Source organism: Chionomys nivalis, chromosome 3 (genome assembly GCF_950005125.1).
Source record: "Chionomys nivalis chromosome 3, mChiNiv1.1, whole genome shotgun sequence".
NCBI lineage: Eukaryota > Metazoa > Chordata > Mammalia > Rodentia > Cricetidae > Chionomys > Chionomys nivalis.
The window spans coordinates 61,596,630-61,612,204 of NC_080088.1; the positions used below are offsets into that span (position 1 = coordinate 61,596,630).

At 38.7% G+C, this 15,575-nt stretch overlaps 1 protein-coding gene across 8 annotated transcripts in view; it reads right to left on the bottom strand.

Annotated features, from left to right (window-relative positions):
* Nucleotides 1-15,575, bottom strand: part of Lrch3 (leucine rich repeats and calponin homology domain containing 3) — a 112,397-nt gene that overhangs the window by 56,825 nt on the left and 39,997 nt on the right. For all 8 annotated transcript variants that reach the window (XR_009056824.1, XR_009056822.1, XR_009056823.1 and 5 more), the window contains exons 2-6: nucleotides 14,760-14,904; nucleotides 13,279-13,405; nucleotides 10,344-10,449; nucleotides 5,064-5,200; nucleotides 2,515-2,624 (exon numbers count right to left, since the gene is read on the bottom strand). Coding sequence is in view for 3 of the 8 variants with exons in the window: in XM_057764294.1 (XP_057620277.1) it covers nucleotides 2,515-2,624; nucleotides 5,064-5,200; nucleotides 10,344-10,449; nucleotides 13,279-13,405; nucleotides 14,760-14,904 (625 nt within the window). In the remaining 5 variants the exon portion in view is untranslated. The remainder of the gene's footprint in view (nucleotides 1-2,514; nucleotides 2,625-5,063; nucleotides 5,201-10,343; nucleotides 10,450-13,278; nucleotides 13,406-14,759; nucleotides 14,905-15,575) is intronic.

The window sequence follows — 15,575 nt, forward strand, 5'->3', positions numbered from 1 at the left end:
TGTATCACCATACCCAACAGGGTTTTTTGCTGTTATTATTGTTTGTTTGCTTTTTGAGAAACTGTTGTCTAAAGTGAGTCCAAATTCCTGAGTTCAAGTCATCCTCATGCTTAAGCCTTCTGAGGGGTAGAACTACAGACACATGTCACCATACCTGGTGATCCCCTGCCCGTGTACTTTGAATCATCTTCAGGGTATTCATAATGTCTAATGTGATACACAGGCCATGTAAACAGCTGCTATGCTGCACTGTTGCCGAAGGAATAATGACAAGAACAAGGTGTAGTTTTTTTTTTTTAACCCCTGAATACTTTTAATCTGCACTTGGCTGAATTCATGAAAACAGAGGGGCAGCTATATCTACATATATGCATCAAATTCACATTTCAGGAATGTTCTGAAACAACAGTTTGTCTCTGAAAAAATTGGAAAATATAGGAAATAGCCTAATGAGTGACCACAGCTAGAGATTATGATGGGAACTGTAACACACTGCTTCTAAAACTTCTAATTCTTTTGGACAGAAATGACATCTTTACACTGTTTAGGTTTCCCATTTACTTAGAAACCTGAAAGAACTTTCCTGCATAAATTCAAACCTTATATCTGTTAGCAAGCATGCTCTCCTTTGCCAGGTAATACAGTATTTTATATATTTCACTATGTATTTAAAGTAAGTACTATAATATTTACAAACATAAATTAGGCCAGTCTCAGAACTAAGGAACAGGTCCCAGGGAAACAGGTTCTGCAAACAGTTCCTCAGCCCTCAATCAAAGCGCACCACTCATTCCCGGCGTCTCCTCAGGTGGATCTTCAAACACACACTGCGTTCACCATAAATAGCTCAACAGCAGTAGGAGCAATTTCATGCTCCTACTCTGCTATTCCAGGAGAAGGAAGTTTTCCTTCCAAGAATCGCCAGCTCCACCAGGGAAAGTCAATTGTGTGTACTCAAAAGAAAAGCCAACTATGGTGTATTGTACATCTTGTAAGAGTATCGTGTAAAACACTTTAATGAAAACAAAATAGGAAAATCAAGGTTTCCGCCCACACCTGACAAGTGTTTCCACATTATAAGCGATGCACTGAGCTAGGAAAAAAGGCAAGGAGGAAGAGAATATAGATGGTAAAATGAAAACTCTTGGCAATAAGGATCTGAGTCATTTCATATTCTTCACTGCCGAAATCCTCCTCCTGCAAGAGGCCTACACACCACACAGTCTTTTCCAACTGCCTAAAGCTCACCTGCCATGTCCCTGGCATCCTTGACCTGCTTCAGTCCTCTGAGCGGGAACACTGAGTCGAGAGGGTGGTCTCGGTAGGCGTGGTTACAGTATGACTTTCATATTCTTTGCCGTATTAGTTTATGCTTAAGCAACTAGGTTAGAGCTGCTGTTCAAATATCCTTCAGTGTCTAAGCCTTCAATCTAATAGTCAGACTAAGCACCCTAGAATGTCACTGCAAAGATCTTTCTGATGACTTTATGTGGAGGGAAGCAGTATTTGTCTGATTAAATCAGTGTTTCTTTCATTCAATAACTACTTCCTGAGTAATTACTATGCCTACCAAATGCTCAGCTGAGTGAGGAATCCCGTATGGTTGGCAGAATCTGCAGTGAACAGGAAGTGAAATCCCTGTGGAGTGAGTAGCACGCTATTTCCCTGAGAAATCCTGTTACATGTAAGTGAGGTTTTTAGACAGTTTTAGATTACTCCTTTGTAAAACACTTAATATTTCATTTTAGTAATTTCTAATAAAGACTATAATAAGCTGCCTTTTCTGAACACGATACATATTAATACAACACAGAAATGTCTGGCTACATCTGTTTTTAGAAACTACATGGACATTTGTTCATCTATTCTAGACTAGAAAATTACAAAGCAAGCTCATCTGGACTGTGGGTTTAGCAAAACTGACAGGTCCTAAACAAAGGCCTGGGAGGTTCTCTGCTGAGTAAAGTCCATGGGCATTGCAACTTCTTTACTGGGATATCCACTGCATCTTTTTGAAAGCTTTTTAATTTAATTCCTACACTTAAGATTGTTCCACATCTTACATGGCATGTGGTATATAACTAAGGAATTCACAGACTAAAAAGATCTCAAAGTGATGTCAACATTTAACAACTTCTTAACACTTATAAAGGAAAATGAAGCAAAAACGTTCAAATGACTTGCAATAAATCAGAAATCTTGACAGTGGTATTTAAGCCACTCAACCCAGTGAATTTCAAGTGGGGGAACTGCCAGGGATCCTGGCAGTATTTGGCTATCTGAAAACCTTTCGATGTATCATTGGTGCCTAGGGGCCCAGGATGATGCTAACCACCCACCCAATAGAGAAGAGTCTCTTCTAACAAAGAACTACGAAGTCAATAGTGACCAAGTTGTAAGAGATTGACAAGCACTCAGAAGATAAGAGTGTTACTTTCTTTCAGGCAATTTAAGAATAGAGTTTATTTGATTTCCCTTGTCATGTACTATAACAAAAGAATAAGACATACTTACCATGAGCCAAATCCCAATGGTCTCCTTTCATAATCTGGTAAATCTGGAGCAATCTTACAAGCTTGTATGTTCAGGTATTTAAATATGTGGATTTTGCCTTTTATACATATCTAAATAAAATAACAAATTCAGTCAAATTACCATTCATCTAAAATACAGATGTTTAAAAAATTAGTATTATTTTATGTGTGTGCATCTCTTTGTACCATGTGTATGCTTGGTGCCCACAGAGGCCAGAAGAGGATATTAGATCCGCTTGAATTAGAGTTACAAACAGTTTTAAGCAGTCATATGGACACTGGGTAGTGGTCCTAGATTGCTGGAAAAATAGTCAGTGTTCTTAACTAATGAGCCACCCATGGTGCTTTTTTTAAAAATCATAACTAGCTTTTTGTGTAACATAAATTGGATTTTAAAGCATCTCTATTAAATATATAGTGTATTAATTAAGAAATCTATCATCGGCTGAATGTTTATTTAAGGGTTTTGGTTTTTAGCTACTAGAAAATTTCAGTAACAGAAGTAATTTTTAATTATAAACACTGCTACATACCAAGTAAATTTAACAATACTGACTTGCTATATACATTCAGGACTTTATAGACTTCTCTCTACACATTAATTAATCACATACAATTACATTTTTAATGCTCATCTCTATAGGAAAGAACTAGAAATGATAAAATGGAGAAATTTATATGTTCCTGTTTCCTGGCTACCATGAGGTGAGTGGTTTGCTCTACCACGTGCTTCCGTTGCCATGACAATGTCTCACCATGGGCATTAGCCGGCCAACCACAGGATAAACCTCTGAAACCAGGAGCCTTCCTTCTTTCCTCTTACTTACTTTCTCCCAAGTACTTTTTCATAGATTAAAAACTGACTAACAAACCTTTTTATAGTTATAAGGTTCACATATGACGTTTGCAGATTCTACAATGACTGCCATAAGCTTATACAAGTTATTTTTAAAAAAACTGCAAGGTGAGGGCTGGAGAGACGGCTTGCAGGTAGAGGCACCTACTGCCCATACTGTAACCCACATAAAGATAACAACTCCACGAAACTGTCCTCTGAATTCCACACGTCAGAGCACATGTACACAGATACAATGGAAAAAAAATAACTTCACAAAATTTCAAAGTGAAAATTATGGGCTTGACAGAGACCCACACTGGAGCACCGGACTGAGCTCCCAAGGTTATAATGAGGAGCAGAAGGAGAGAGAACATGAACAAGGAAGTCAGGACCATGAGGGGTGCACCCAACCACTGAGACAGTGGGGCCGATCTATTGGGAGCTCACCAAGGCCAGCTGGACTGCTACTGAAAAAACATGGGATAAAACCGGACTCTCAGAATGTGGCGGACAATGAGAGCTGACGAGAGGCCAAGGAGAATGGCACAGGAACTTTCATCTGGCGATAGATCGAGAGAGAGACAGAGACCCAAATTGGAGCAACGGTCTGAGCTCTTAAGGTCCAAATGAGGAGCAGAAGGAGGGAGAACATGAGCAAGGAAATCAGGACCACGAGGCGTGCATCCACCCACTGTGACAGTGGAACTGATCTATTGGGAGCTCTCCAAGGCCAGCTGGACTGGGACTGAATAAGCATGGGTTGAAACTGGACTCTCTGAACATGGCGGACAATGAAGGCTGATGAGAAGCCAAGGGCAATGGCACTAGGTTTCGATCCTAATACATGAACTGGCTTTGTGGGAGCTTAGCCTGTTTGGATGCTCACCTTCCTGGGCCTGGATGGAAGTGGGAGGACCTTGGTCTTCCTGTAGGGCAGGGAATTTGGACTGCTCTTCAGTATCGAGAGGGAGGGGGAATGGACTGGGGGGAGGAGAAGAGGAGTGGGGATGGGGGAGGGGAGTGGGGGGAGGGGGCAATGTGTGGGAGGAGGGGGAGGGAAATGGGAAACGGGGAGCAGTTGGAAATTTTAATTAAAAAAGAATAATAAAAAAAATATATCAATGTAATCCACCATATAAACACACTAAAAGGAATAAAATCACACGATCATTTCATTAAAAAAAAAAAAAAGAAAATTACAAAAGAAACAAAAATTTTATTAGAAAACTAGTTTTTGAGGAATTCTTCAATTTAAAGTACCTAAGGGCTGGGGAGAAAGCTCAGTCAGGAAAATGCTTGCCCCTGTGGCAAGCAACAGGTCCTGAGTCTGGATCTTTAGCACCCACACAAAAGCTGGGAACAGCAGTGTGCACCAAACATTGGGGAGGTGGGGACAGGATGATGTCTGGGGCTGGCGGGCTGGGCTAGCTGAATTCATGGTGAGCTCGAAGTTCAGGTGGGAGATAACAAACAAAAACAGTAAGGGGCAGAACAACTGAGGAAGACACCAGCTATCAACCTCTGGTGCACACAAAAGTGCCAGCCTAGCGACAGGGAAAAGTCACAATCTTTTTCCATCCCTTCTACTAAGGGCATTCAGGGAGTGGGGGGCGTCAATGACACACAGAGGATGTCTTTTAAGAGAACTCTGCCATAGACATCACCCCTTTCAGCAGACTCCCCACGTTTACCTGTGCAGGAGGTGATTGCAGTGGGTTGTTTTCTAGGGTGATCACCTGGAGGTGCCTAAGGTTCCGGTAGCACACGGGGATGGCTGTGACTTTATTGCACGAGAAGTCTAGTCGTATCAGAGGCACTTCTGCCAGCTCTGCATGCAAGGAAAATGCAACAATCACTGATATTTTACATACACAATTTTTACAATACTTTCAGTTAAATATAGTGGATTCAAAGACCATTTACCTCTATTCCTAGTGACTGACATGGTATAAAATATAATCTGATTATTCTGAGATAGGAGAACTACCAAAAATCAAGCAGCTTGACTCCCCTTTTTGTTCCCAGAACTACTTAGTTCTCAGACACCGGACACCATTCAAAAAAAAAAAAAAAAAAAAAAGATAAGAAAGAGGATAACAAAGGGGTTAGATAGAGGTTGGCAGGTGTAAGAAAGAGGTTAACAAAGGGGTTAGATAGAGAATAACAAAGGGGTTAGATAGAGGTTGGCAGGTGAAAATGAGGATGTAAAAGTAAACACACTAATGGCAATCCCACCTACTTTTCCACCTGCTCTGTCTTAGCCCTACTTCTAAATGCCAGTAATTACAAATACGTACAATTATATAGAGGAAATGCTAGTCATATCTTTCTCTGGAGAAACTACACAGTCCCATATAAAAGATCTTTAGAGACTGTGGTGGTTTGAAAGAAAATGGCCCCCACAGGCTCATAGGGAGTAGCACTATTAGGAGGTGTGGCCTTGTTGAAGAAACTATGTCACTGGGGCGGGCTTTTCAGGTCTCAGAGACTCAAGCCAGGCCTAGTGTGACTTTCCCTTCTGCTGCCTGCTGATTCAGATGTAGGACTCTCAGCTGCCCTCATCAGGCTCCCTGGCTTGATGATAATGGACTAAACTGCTGAAACTGTAAGCCAGCCCCAGTTAAACAGTTAATTTTTTTTTTAGAAGAGTTGCCACAGTCATGGTGTCTCTTCATAGCAATAGAAACCCTAAGACAAATACTGATATTGAGTTTTCCCCAGTAAAATAATAGCCTCTTGCTTAATTATTTTTCAAGAATTCTGCCCAATGTATTCGGAACTTCTATGATGATGTGCATAAATTATATATGACCCACAGAAACTGAGAGGTCTCCAACAACCTGTAAGACAGAAAGACCAATGAAATAATAAAAGAAAAAAAAAGTAAGAAGAAACAGGAATATAGGAACAGAGGGAAATTTGAAAAGCTAGATTGTCTTTGATTTCTAAGAAATATGACATGGAATCACTAAAAATTTCTAAAAAGTCATAGAAGAACAAGCATTCTACATATAACGGTAGAAACTAAAACCTGTGAATGAATTCCTGAAATTAAAAATTCAAGAATGGGGGCTGGAGAGATGGTTCAGCGGTTGAGAGCACTGCCTGTTCTTCCAGGGAACCTGGGTTCAATTCCGGGCACCCACATGGTAGCTCATAGCTGTCTGTAACTCAAGTTCCAAGGGATCTGACACCCTCACACAGACACACATGTAGACAAAACACCAATGAACACAAAGCAAAAATAAATAAATATTAAAAAAATAGTTAAAAATTCAAGAATGGCTTGAGCTGTTTTACTCTAGGGTAGCAAAAATGGCGAAGAAAGGATATGTAAGAAAAATCAAAGGATCAAAGATTTAGACATAACATTCATTTAAAACGTGGAACAAAAGAGCCAGAAAAAAAATTATTAGAGAGAGGCCGGCAAGATGACTCAGTAAGTAGGTGTGGTAGCACATGAAAGAGCTAGTGGCAGGAGGATCCCTGTGAGTTCGTAGCCAGCTTGGTTTACATAGAGCTCCAGGACAGCCAGAGTCACACAAGGGAGCATAGGGAGAGCCTGTCTTTAAAAAAAAAAAAAAAAAAAAGACTCAGCAGACAAAGGAGCCTGCTGCCAAGTCTCAAAAGTTTGGCCCTGGAATTCACATGACAGAAGGAATGGACCACACATTTGCACTGCGGCACAGCACACATATGTCCTTAAATGAATGACAGAGTCAACATCTACGGCAGCATCTTCACAGAAGGTCAGTGACCAGGAAAAAAGGGAAGATCTTAAATCTTCCAAACTGCAAAGGCTGGAACAGAGGAACGGTTTTAGAGAGAGCAACCCACGTGCAGTTGCTGGGTCTCAATGCATGTCAGTTAGGTGCAGCAATGTACCCAGAACACTCAGGAGACCCAGGCAGCAAGCAGCACTGCCAGCAGGAGTGCAGTCTGCCTGGGCTATAATGGTGAGTTCCAGGCTAGCCACAACTATATACCAAGACCACATCTCAAAAACAAACAAACAAACAAACGCTCCCCTCCCCAACCATCATTTAAAAACAATCAAGAAATACCAGATGAAACAGCCAACAAATTTAATGAAAATGCTCTTGACCACTGAAAGTTGGGGGGAAGGTGAGGAAAATGATTAATAATTTCTTTAAGCTTTTAATTATCTTTTAAACTTAGCTAATATTAATTTAAAAATTAAAATGGCAATGTAACAAAAGATACGTCATCAACCAAAACACAGTGTAGGAGATTACTAGTAAATGCTTAAACTTCCTGCCATCTCAGGTTGGTTAACATGCCGATTACAAACCATGCAACTAAACATTTACAACAGTGTAACTTATATTTCCAACAATTTATAGCAGAAATAAAATTAGATGATAAAACCATGACACTGTACTTGCCAAATTCATTAAAACCTCAATGTTGCTAGGTATGGTGGCATTAACCTGCCATTCCAGCACTCATAAGGCTGAGGCAGGAGGATTGTGAAATTGAGGATACCGTAGGCTATACGATTCTACTTCAGGGAAAAAACCCAAATACACACATAAAATCCCAAACTTTAATATTTTTATCAGTAATCTTACTCCATGAACAAGTTAGAAGATGGTGAGCAGGCCCTGAATAAAGCGATAGCTCGAGAGAGAATTTTGGATCTGGCACTGAAAGTGTGTTGCTGGGTATCCCAGCTACTCAGGAGGCAAGATAGGGGCAGTAAATCTCGGGACAGCCAAGGCAAGTTGGACAATGTTTGAAGAGGAAAACAAAAGAAAATGAGAAAAAGTGGCAGCAGCACAGCTTCATGGTAGCATCTTGCTTAATTAACATGCACAAGGCTCCGTGCTTCATTCTCAGTCCTTGAGAGAGAATGGATGAACGTGCTGCATTATTGGGACACAGGTCATAATTGTTGTTTGACTGGGAGCTTCTCTTCCTGTCTTGAGTAGGTAGCAAATACCAATAGGCAATGGAGGAAAGGCTTGAAGGCAAACGGTGTCGGTGTGAAGGCTACCCGACAAGTTCAGTGAGAACGTGTGGTAGTGTGCAAAGGTGAATGAGAAATAATTTCCTAATGTGCTTACTTTAGATCCAAAATGTCAAATGTATGTAACAACTAAGTATTTCATTAGATAAAATTGGAATAATGTTTGGATTTTATAGTAGAAGCAAAAACATTATTAGTTAACATTTATTAAATTCTGTCATATCTTATAGAACCTGGATCACTGTTATGAAAGCATTTCTGAAGATTTTCTGTTTTTTGCTGTTTTTTTTTCTTCTTCTTTAGTTTTGAGACAGGGTCTCTCTCTAATCAAGGCAGGCCTCACACTCATGATCATCCTGTCTCTACCTCCCCAGTGCTGAGGTTACAGGCACAAGTCATCACAGATTTCTTATTTTTATTTTTATTTTATTTATTTATTTATAAAAGATTTATTTATTCTGCGTACAGAATTCTGCCTGCAGGCCAGAAGAGGGTAGCAGATCTCATTACAGATGGTTGTGAGCCATCATGTGGTTGCCAGCAATTGAACTCAGGACCTTTAGAGCCGCAAACAGTACTCTTCACCACTGAGCCATCTCTCCAGCCCCGATTTCTTATTTTTAAATATAAATTCTGAAATGCTTATGAACTTTTTTTCCAGAATTTACTTTGAATTAATCTAGAGGACTAAGGGTAGAAAAATGTGGGTAAGAGGATAAATGTGTGCATGTGTGTGTGTGGGTGCGCGCGCGTGCGCGCATATGTATGAAATAAAAATCACCACGAGCTGACCATTGTAGCACTGTGTGACAGGCACAAGGAAGTTCATTTATTTAAGAAATTTTCGCCGGGTAGTGGTGGTGCACACCTTTAATTCCAGCACTTGGGAGGCAGAGGCAGGCGGATCTCTGTGAGTTCGAGTCCAGCCTGGTCTACAAGAGCTAGTTCCAGGACAGACTTCAGAAAAAAAAAGAAAAAAAAAAAAAAAAAGAAATTTTCCATAACTAAATTTAATAAATATAGTCTGAATTTAATTAAAATGGTTCTCATTTTGGTTTTCATTTGTAGCCTTTTCTTTCATAGATTTGTATTCATGAGCACACGATAAAGTTTAATTTGTTTAATCATTTCTGCCATCCAAATCCACGTCAGAGTTTACAGTCCACCTAAGAAAACCCAGTTCTACCACAGTCTCACATTGTTTGTTAATACGTATCACCTACACATGCTGAATTAGACCCGGCCTGAACTTTTCTAGTAAAGAATAAAATTAAGTTCAACTCAAACTCCATTGATCCTACTTAATTTTCAAAGTCCATTTATAACTCAGGGCTAACCTACAAAAATGCCTTACATCACACCAGACTATCAAGTGTGCTACATTTCTGCCCATATCCATGCTTAGCTCAATTCACAATGGCACTCTCCTCAAGGACTAACTACAATAGTTCATAAGTCAACAGGATCGAAAATGGAATCACTGAGCAAGAGTTATCAAAACTTTTCTCTCAAGTTTTTGTGATTGTTTTGCTAGTATTAAGGCTGGCCCTTCAGCCTTGACTGTGCTAGCCAAGTGCTCTAGCACTGAACTGTATCCCCAAACCCTCTTCGGTTCTCTCTCTCCCTTCTCCTCTCTCTCTTTCTTTCCGAAGACAGTGTCTTGCTGTATTGCCAGGCTGGCATGAGACTCATGATTCTCGTCCTTTAATTTTGAATTTCAGACAGGGTTTCACTCAGTTGCTCATGCTGTGATCTTCCTGGCTTAGCTTCTTGAGTAGCTGGGATAACAGGCCCATGGCATAAGACCCAGCTCTGAACAGCTTCTAAAGTGCACAATCTAGATGATGCTAACTCAAAAAGCCTTCAGATCTCAAATGCTGGCTCTAACTCATACATATTTTTGACTTGTGCCCATCAGTCTGAGAGATCTTTAAAATAAAAAAACAAATACCAACAAAACAATTATTTCATAGTTTCTTACCTTCAGGCAGGCGCACTAGATGATTTCTTCTTACATTAAAGTCTCTCAAGGCTTCCAGATGACCAATTTGGGAAGGTACGGTTTGAATTTCATTGCAGCTCACATCCTATTTCAAAAGAACACAAAGGTATGATTATTCTAACCACAAACTTGCTTGCTTTAAGATACTTACAAAGTGATATTAGGCAAGATAATACAATACCTACATTCCTTCATGGTAATAATATATATTATAATAATATTATAGGCATATGTATTATCATCCTTCATCTAAGAATAATTCAGTCTGTACTCTCATTTAATTACAGATTTTTGAGTAATTCTTCAGATTTTATATAGGTTTATAGAAAATTCTGAAATTAAAATGATATGGCAAAAATGATATGGCTTAAGATATAAATAGAAGGCCTAGAGTATCAGATTCAAAGATGTTTATGAAAAGTTAAAGCAGAAAATGATATATTTTATTTTATACTGTTCTAATTAAAATAAAAATACAACAATGATAAAAATTAAATGAAAATTACTTAACAGAAAAGCTCTCATTTTTCAAAATATCAGTTTGGCTGGTCAAGAATATAAAATTAAAATGTATACAATGACTCTAATTTTTATCCAACTGAATATAAAGAGAAATAATAAGGTGTACACAAATCAGAGGCATGGAAAAACAGGCCGCTATTATCCAGTCAGTCTGAGTCTAATACAAACAATATGGAAGGAAGTCTGCTGGTAGCTTGCTTACAAGCTTGAGCCAGTGGGTCCAAAAAAAGTGCCTATCTACAGCTTCCAAGATGAATAAGTTCAGAATTCAGTAAGTCCGAGGCCAGCCAGAATAATTTATAAAACCATAATTATGTACAGCAGAAGGAAGCTCAAGCTGCACATGAATACTTGAAAGTCCTCCAATACATGAGTGAAAAAAGACAGCTCATATACGACTTACAAAGCCAGTTTGCTTATTATAAACCTCAATAAGCTTTTGACAGTTTTAAAACTCGTTATTACAATTATTATTTGTTTGTGGACCCGGGGGGGCGGGGAGAGGAAACCTTTGTGTGTGGAGGCCAGAGGACAGCAGTCTGTGGATTTGGTTTTCTCTCCTCACCATATGGGTCTCAGGGGACGAACCCGGGTCATCAGGCTTGGCTGCACACTCTTACCTGTTGACCCATCTCGCTGGCCCAGACATTACTTTGTTTTTCTCAAAAGAGAAAAGAATATAATTTTCACCTTTCATTAATGACAGAAGTAGAATAAAAAATTAGACTTTAAAGTTCAGTGTTCTAAGCAACAAAATTTAAGGGTAGTGAAAGAAGTTTCAGGCAAAAAAGTGAGCTGTGGTAAAGGTCTTAGTAATTTGTGATGTGTCTCTTGGAAAACACCTGTGTTGATAAAAAGCCATTTACTTCCACCCACAAACGACAGGGGAAGGAAAGAGAGAAGGGCACGGAGAACAGCAGCTTTGAAGTTACTCATTCTTTCTCTGTCGGGAATGACGGAGGGCAGGAGGGTACCTTCTGTAGAAAACTAGAAGCATGTCTCTATCTTTTGAGTACTTAGGACTGAATAAGTATTTAAAGTTTCAACAATTCGACAATAGAATTTGGGAAACCAAGGTATGGAGACTGAGTTCAAGGCCAATTCAGGCTACAAAGTAAGGCCTTTTCTCAAACAGAAGAGAAACAAAAAGAATATGATCAACCTGCACTATAAGAAAAAATTTAGATAAAAAATAAACGGTTATATTCTGTCTATCATGGAAAAAATAAACAAAAGAACTTAAGAGTATAATTTATGCCTACTTCTTGCTAACAAGCCAAGTTCTAAAGAATGTCCCAAGACAAACATTTTGGATTTTATTTCCAAAGTCTGCTAGCTCAAAAACAGTAGCCTGAAATCCCAACTCTATATTGAATGTCTGTGAAGGTTTAACATATAACCTGTTATATTTAAGTCCCTCCCACCAAGGTAATCTAATTTGTCCAATTAGATTTATACCATTTTTTTCTGTTTACACCCATCTTTATCAATAAACCACACACAAAAAACTAAATTTCAATGGACACAGTTGCATTTGATTATTTCATGCAATAGGAAACATAGGCTTTAGTTCAAACAGGCTGATTTCCAATCGTTGGGTTATACAGTCTCCGGCAGACTACAACATCTGAGATCTGAGTACTGTTTTTTTGTTGGTTTTTTTTAGCTATTAAATGCGGACAATAATAGAATCCAGCTCATAATATGACTGTGAGGATATACATAGCATGACTCTTTGTTATTTCATTTATTTATATTGGTTTTTTGAGATAGGGTTTTTCTGTGTAGCTTTGGCTGTCCTAGAACTCATTCTGTAGACCAGGCTGACCTCAAACTCAGAGATCCACCTGTCTCTGCCTCCCAAGTGCTGGGATTAAAGGGGTGAACCACCAACACCCAGCTAGTCTGACTCTGAACTCAAAACATAAATACTTAAGAGATGCTATCTTATATGTTCACAAATAATAGTAGATGAAGTTAAATATATAGTAGAAAATATATAAAAGCAAATTACAGTTGGCTACTATTCCAAGGGTATGGCAAGAAAAAACAAACATACAAAAAACAAACACTAACTTTTGGAGTGCCCATACACTGATAACGGCTAAGAAAAATCATAAAAATATTGATGATATTAAAATTTTAATTTGAAAACTCAACTACATTATTAATTTACATCTTAAAAGTTTAGTAACACAGAAATCATTTAATGCTGGTTAGAAAATAACCAATGACATTTCCCCATTTTGTGTGGAGATGTTAAGACTTGTACATTTCAGTCTTTTTAAATTATACATCAAGCCAACACTATAAAATTATTTTAAAAACAATCGTAATCATATAGAAGACTGCAGACATGTTGGACAATCAAAAAATAAAAATGTTAACTTACAAGTTCCGTCAAATGTCTGAGATGTCCAATTTCTTCAGGAAGTGAGACCAATTTGTTATTACTAGCAATTAAGACTTTCAATGGTAAATTACACAAGTGTACTGGCAATGTCGAGAGTTGGTTCCGACTAAATGAGTAAGTAGAGAAAGAGCAGTCAGACACCACTGATGAAAATGTTTCCACTTTCCTCATTTCAGACACAAAAAGAAGTCTTACAAGGAACAAATAGGATACTAGATATGAGTTCCTGTCAGTTTAATCATTCCCAGCTAACAAAATTTAAACAGATAACAGGAATTTTTGTTTATTAAAAAAATGAAAATCAGAAACACAAAATAATAAAGCATATCTATCATTAGTATAAAAACAAATTAAAAATTTACTATGTAAATTTAATCCCATAATAATTCTTTAGGGCCAAGTCTTTCCCCATTTTCAAGATCTTTTTCTTGATTAATATAGTTCATGGACGCTTTAAATTTTTTAATTCAATAATAATTCTACTCCTATGCATACCGATTAAGAAAAGTTAACATTTACACACAATTTTCTCTAGCTGTGTTTTTTTTTTTTTTTGGTTTTTCAAGACAGGGTTTCTCTGTGGCTTTGGAGCCTGTCCTGGAACTAGCTCTTATAGACCAGGCTGGTCTCGAACTCACAGAGATTCACCTGCCTCTGCCTCCCAAGTGCTGGGATTAAAGGTGTGCGCCACCACCGCCCAGCTGCTGTGTTATTTTTTTAACATGATTTTTAAAACTGCTAAATATCTGAATGGAACAGATTCTACTTTTATTTTTAATTAAGTGTCTATGTGTGTGAGAGAGCGGCATATGCAGCACTCAGAGGCTAGATGAGAGCAGCAGATTTCCTTGTAGCTCCAAGTACAGGCAGTTGTGAGCTGCCTGACGAGGATGCTGGGAACCGAACTCAAATTCTCCAAAAGAGCATTTTAACTTTTAACTACTAAATCATCTCTCTAGACTCAGGGCATATAAACCGGGCAATCTCTAGAAGCCACATGAAAGTGGAAGTGGACAACCAACTCCAGAGTTGTCCTTTGCCTCTGTACATGCATTCCAGCACACCCAACACTCACATTATGTACATATCAATGCTGTGTGTACATGTGAACCTAGAGCCTTGTGCATACCAGGCTAGTGCTCTACCAGCTAAACTGTGTCCCAGTCCATCAGATCTGGTATTAACTAGAAGCTAATTTAAAAATGTAACTGGAGAAGCACAGTTGAGAGACTTCGACAAGCCTATTAAGCTAATGGCTAGTAGGATCTGTTAATTATGCAAAACTAAAAAATAAAAGAAGAAACAAGAGAAACATGGGAGAAACCATTATTATACCCTAAGAACATATTAGAAACTGCAGGTGTGAACAAGTAACATAAATAACCATAAATATCTTAGTGACAGAGGAAAAAGTTAAAGATCATATAAAACTACTTTTTCTAAAGGAGTACTATTCTTACCTAATATTTAAGAACGTCAGAGCTTGTAAGTTTAGAATGGCCTCTGGGATATACCGAATACAATTCTGGTATAGGTTAAGACTTTCCAGAGAGACAAAGTGACATGCTTCCATAGGAATTTCTGAGAGGCGATTCCGTGACAAGTCTGAAACAAAAGAGAAAAGCTTAGGACAATTCTTTGGAACTTGTTTTACTGAAATTCGTTAGTATGCTTTATAATAACTTGAATTCTCTAGAATTCCTATTGTGAAAACTGGTTCAGCATAAACTTTAAAATATTAACTGAGCAAGCAAACCACTAAACATTTAAACTGTTGATGGGAAATGGTTCCTTTTTCCTTTCCACACACACTAAAACACTGGCCACTCATTATATCAAAGCTGTATCACTGAATTCCAAATATCATCAGAAACAAATGGATTCCTCCCCCCAGATTCACCTTCCCAAGTAGGTATGAGAGAGAGGGGAGGGAGGGAGAGAGACAGACAGACAGACTGCCCTGAAGCGTTCATGGAGGCCAGAGGACAACTCTCCAGAGTAGGTAGGCCGTGGGACTCAGAGAGCAGCTTGTCAGGGCTGGGCCGCAAGCACCTTTTATTCTCTAAGCCACCTCCTCAGCCCAACGGCCCTACTCTTTACCAAAGAAGTCAAAGTCCTTTGTTAAAATAGACTCAGGAACCTTCTTTGCTCCCAATGACACAATCTGAACCTCAATAAAAATAGTACTTGAGGGCCTGGAGAAATGGCTCAGTAATTAAAATGTTTGCTGCTTTTCTAGAGGACCACCGGGCAAATCACAACTGCCTTTATCTCCA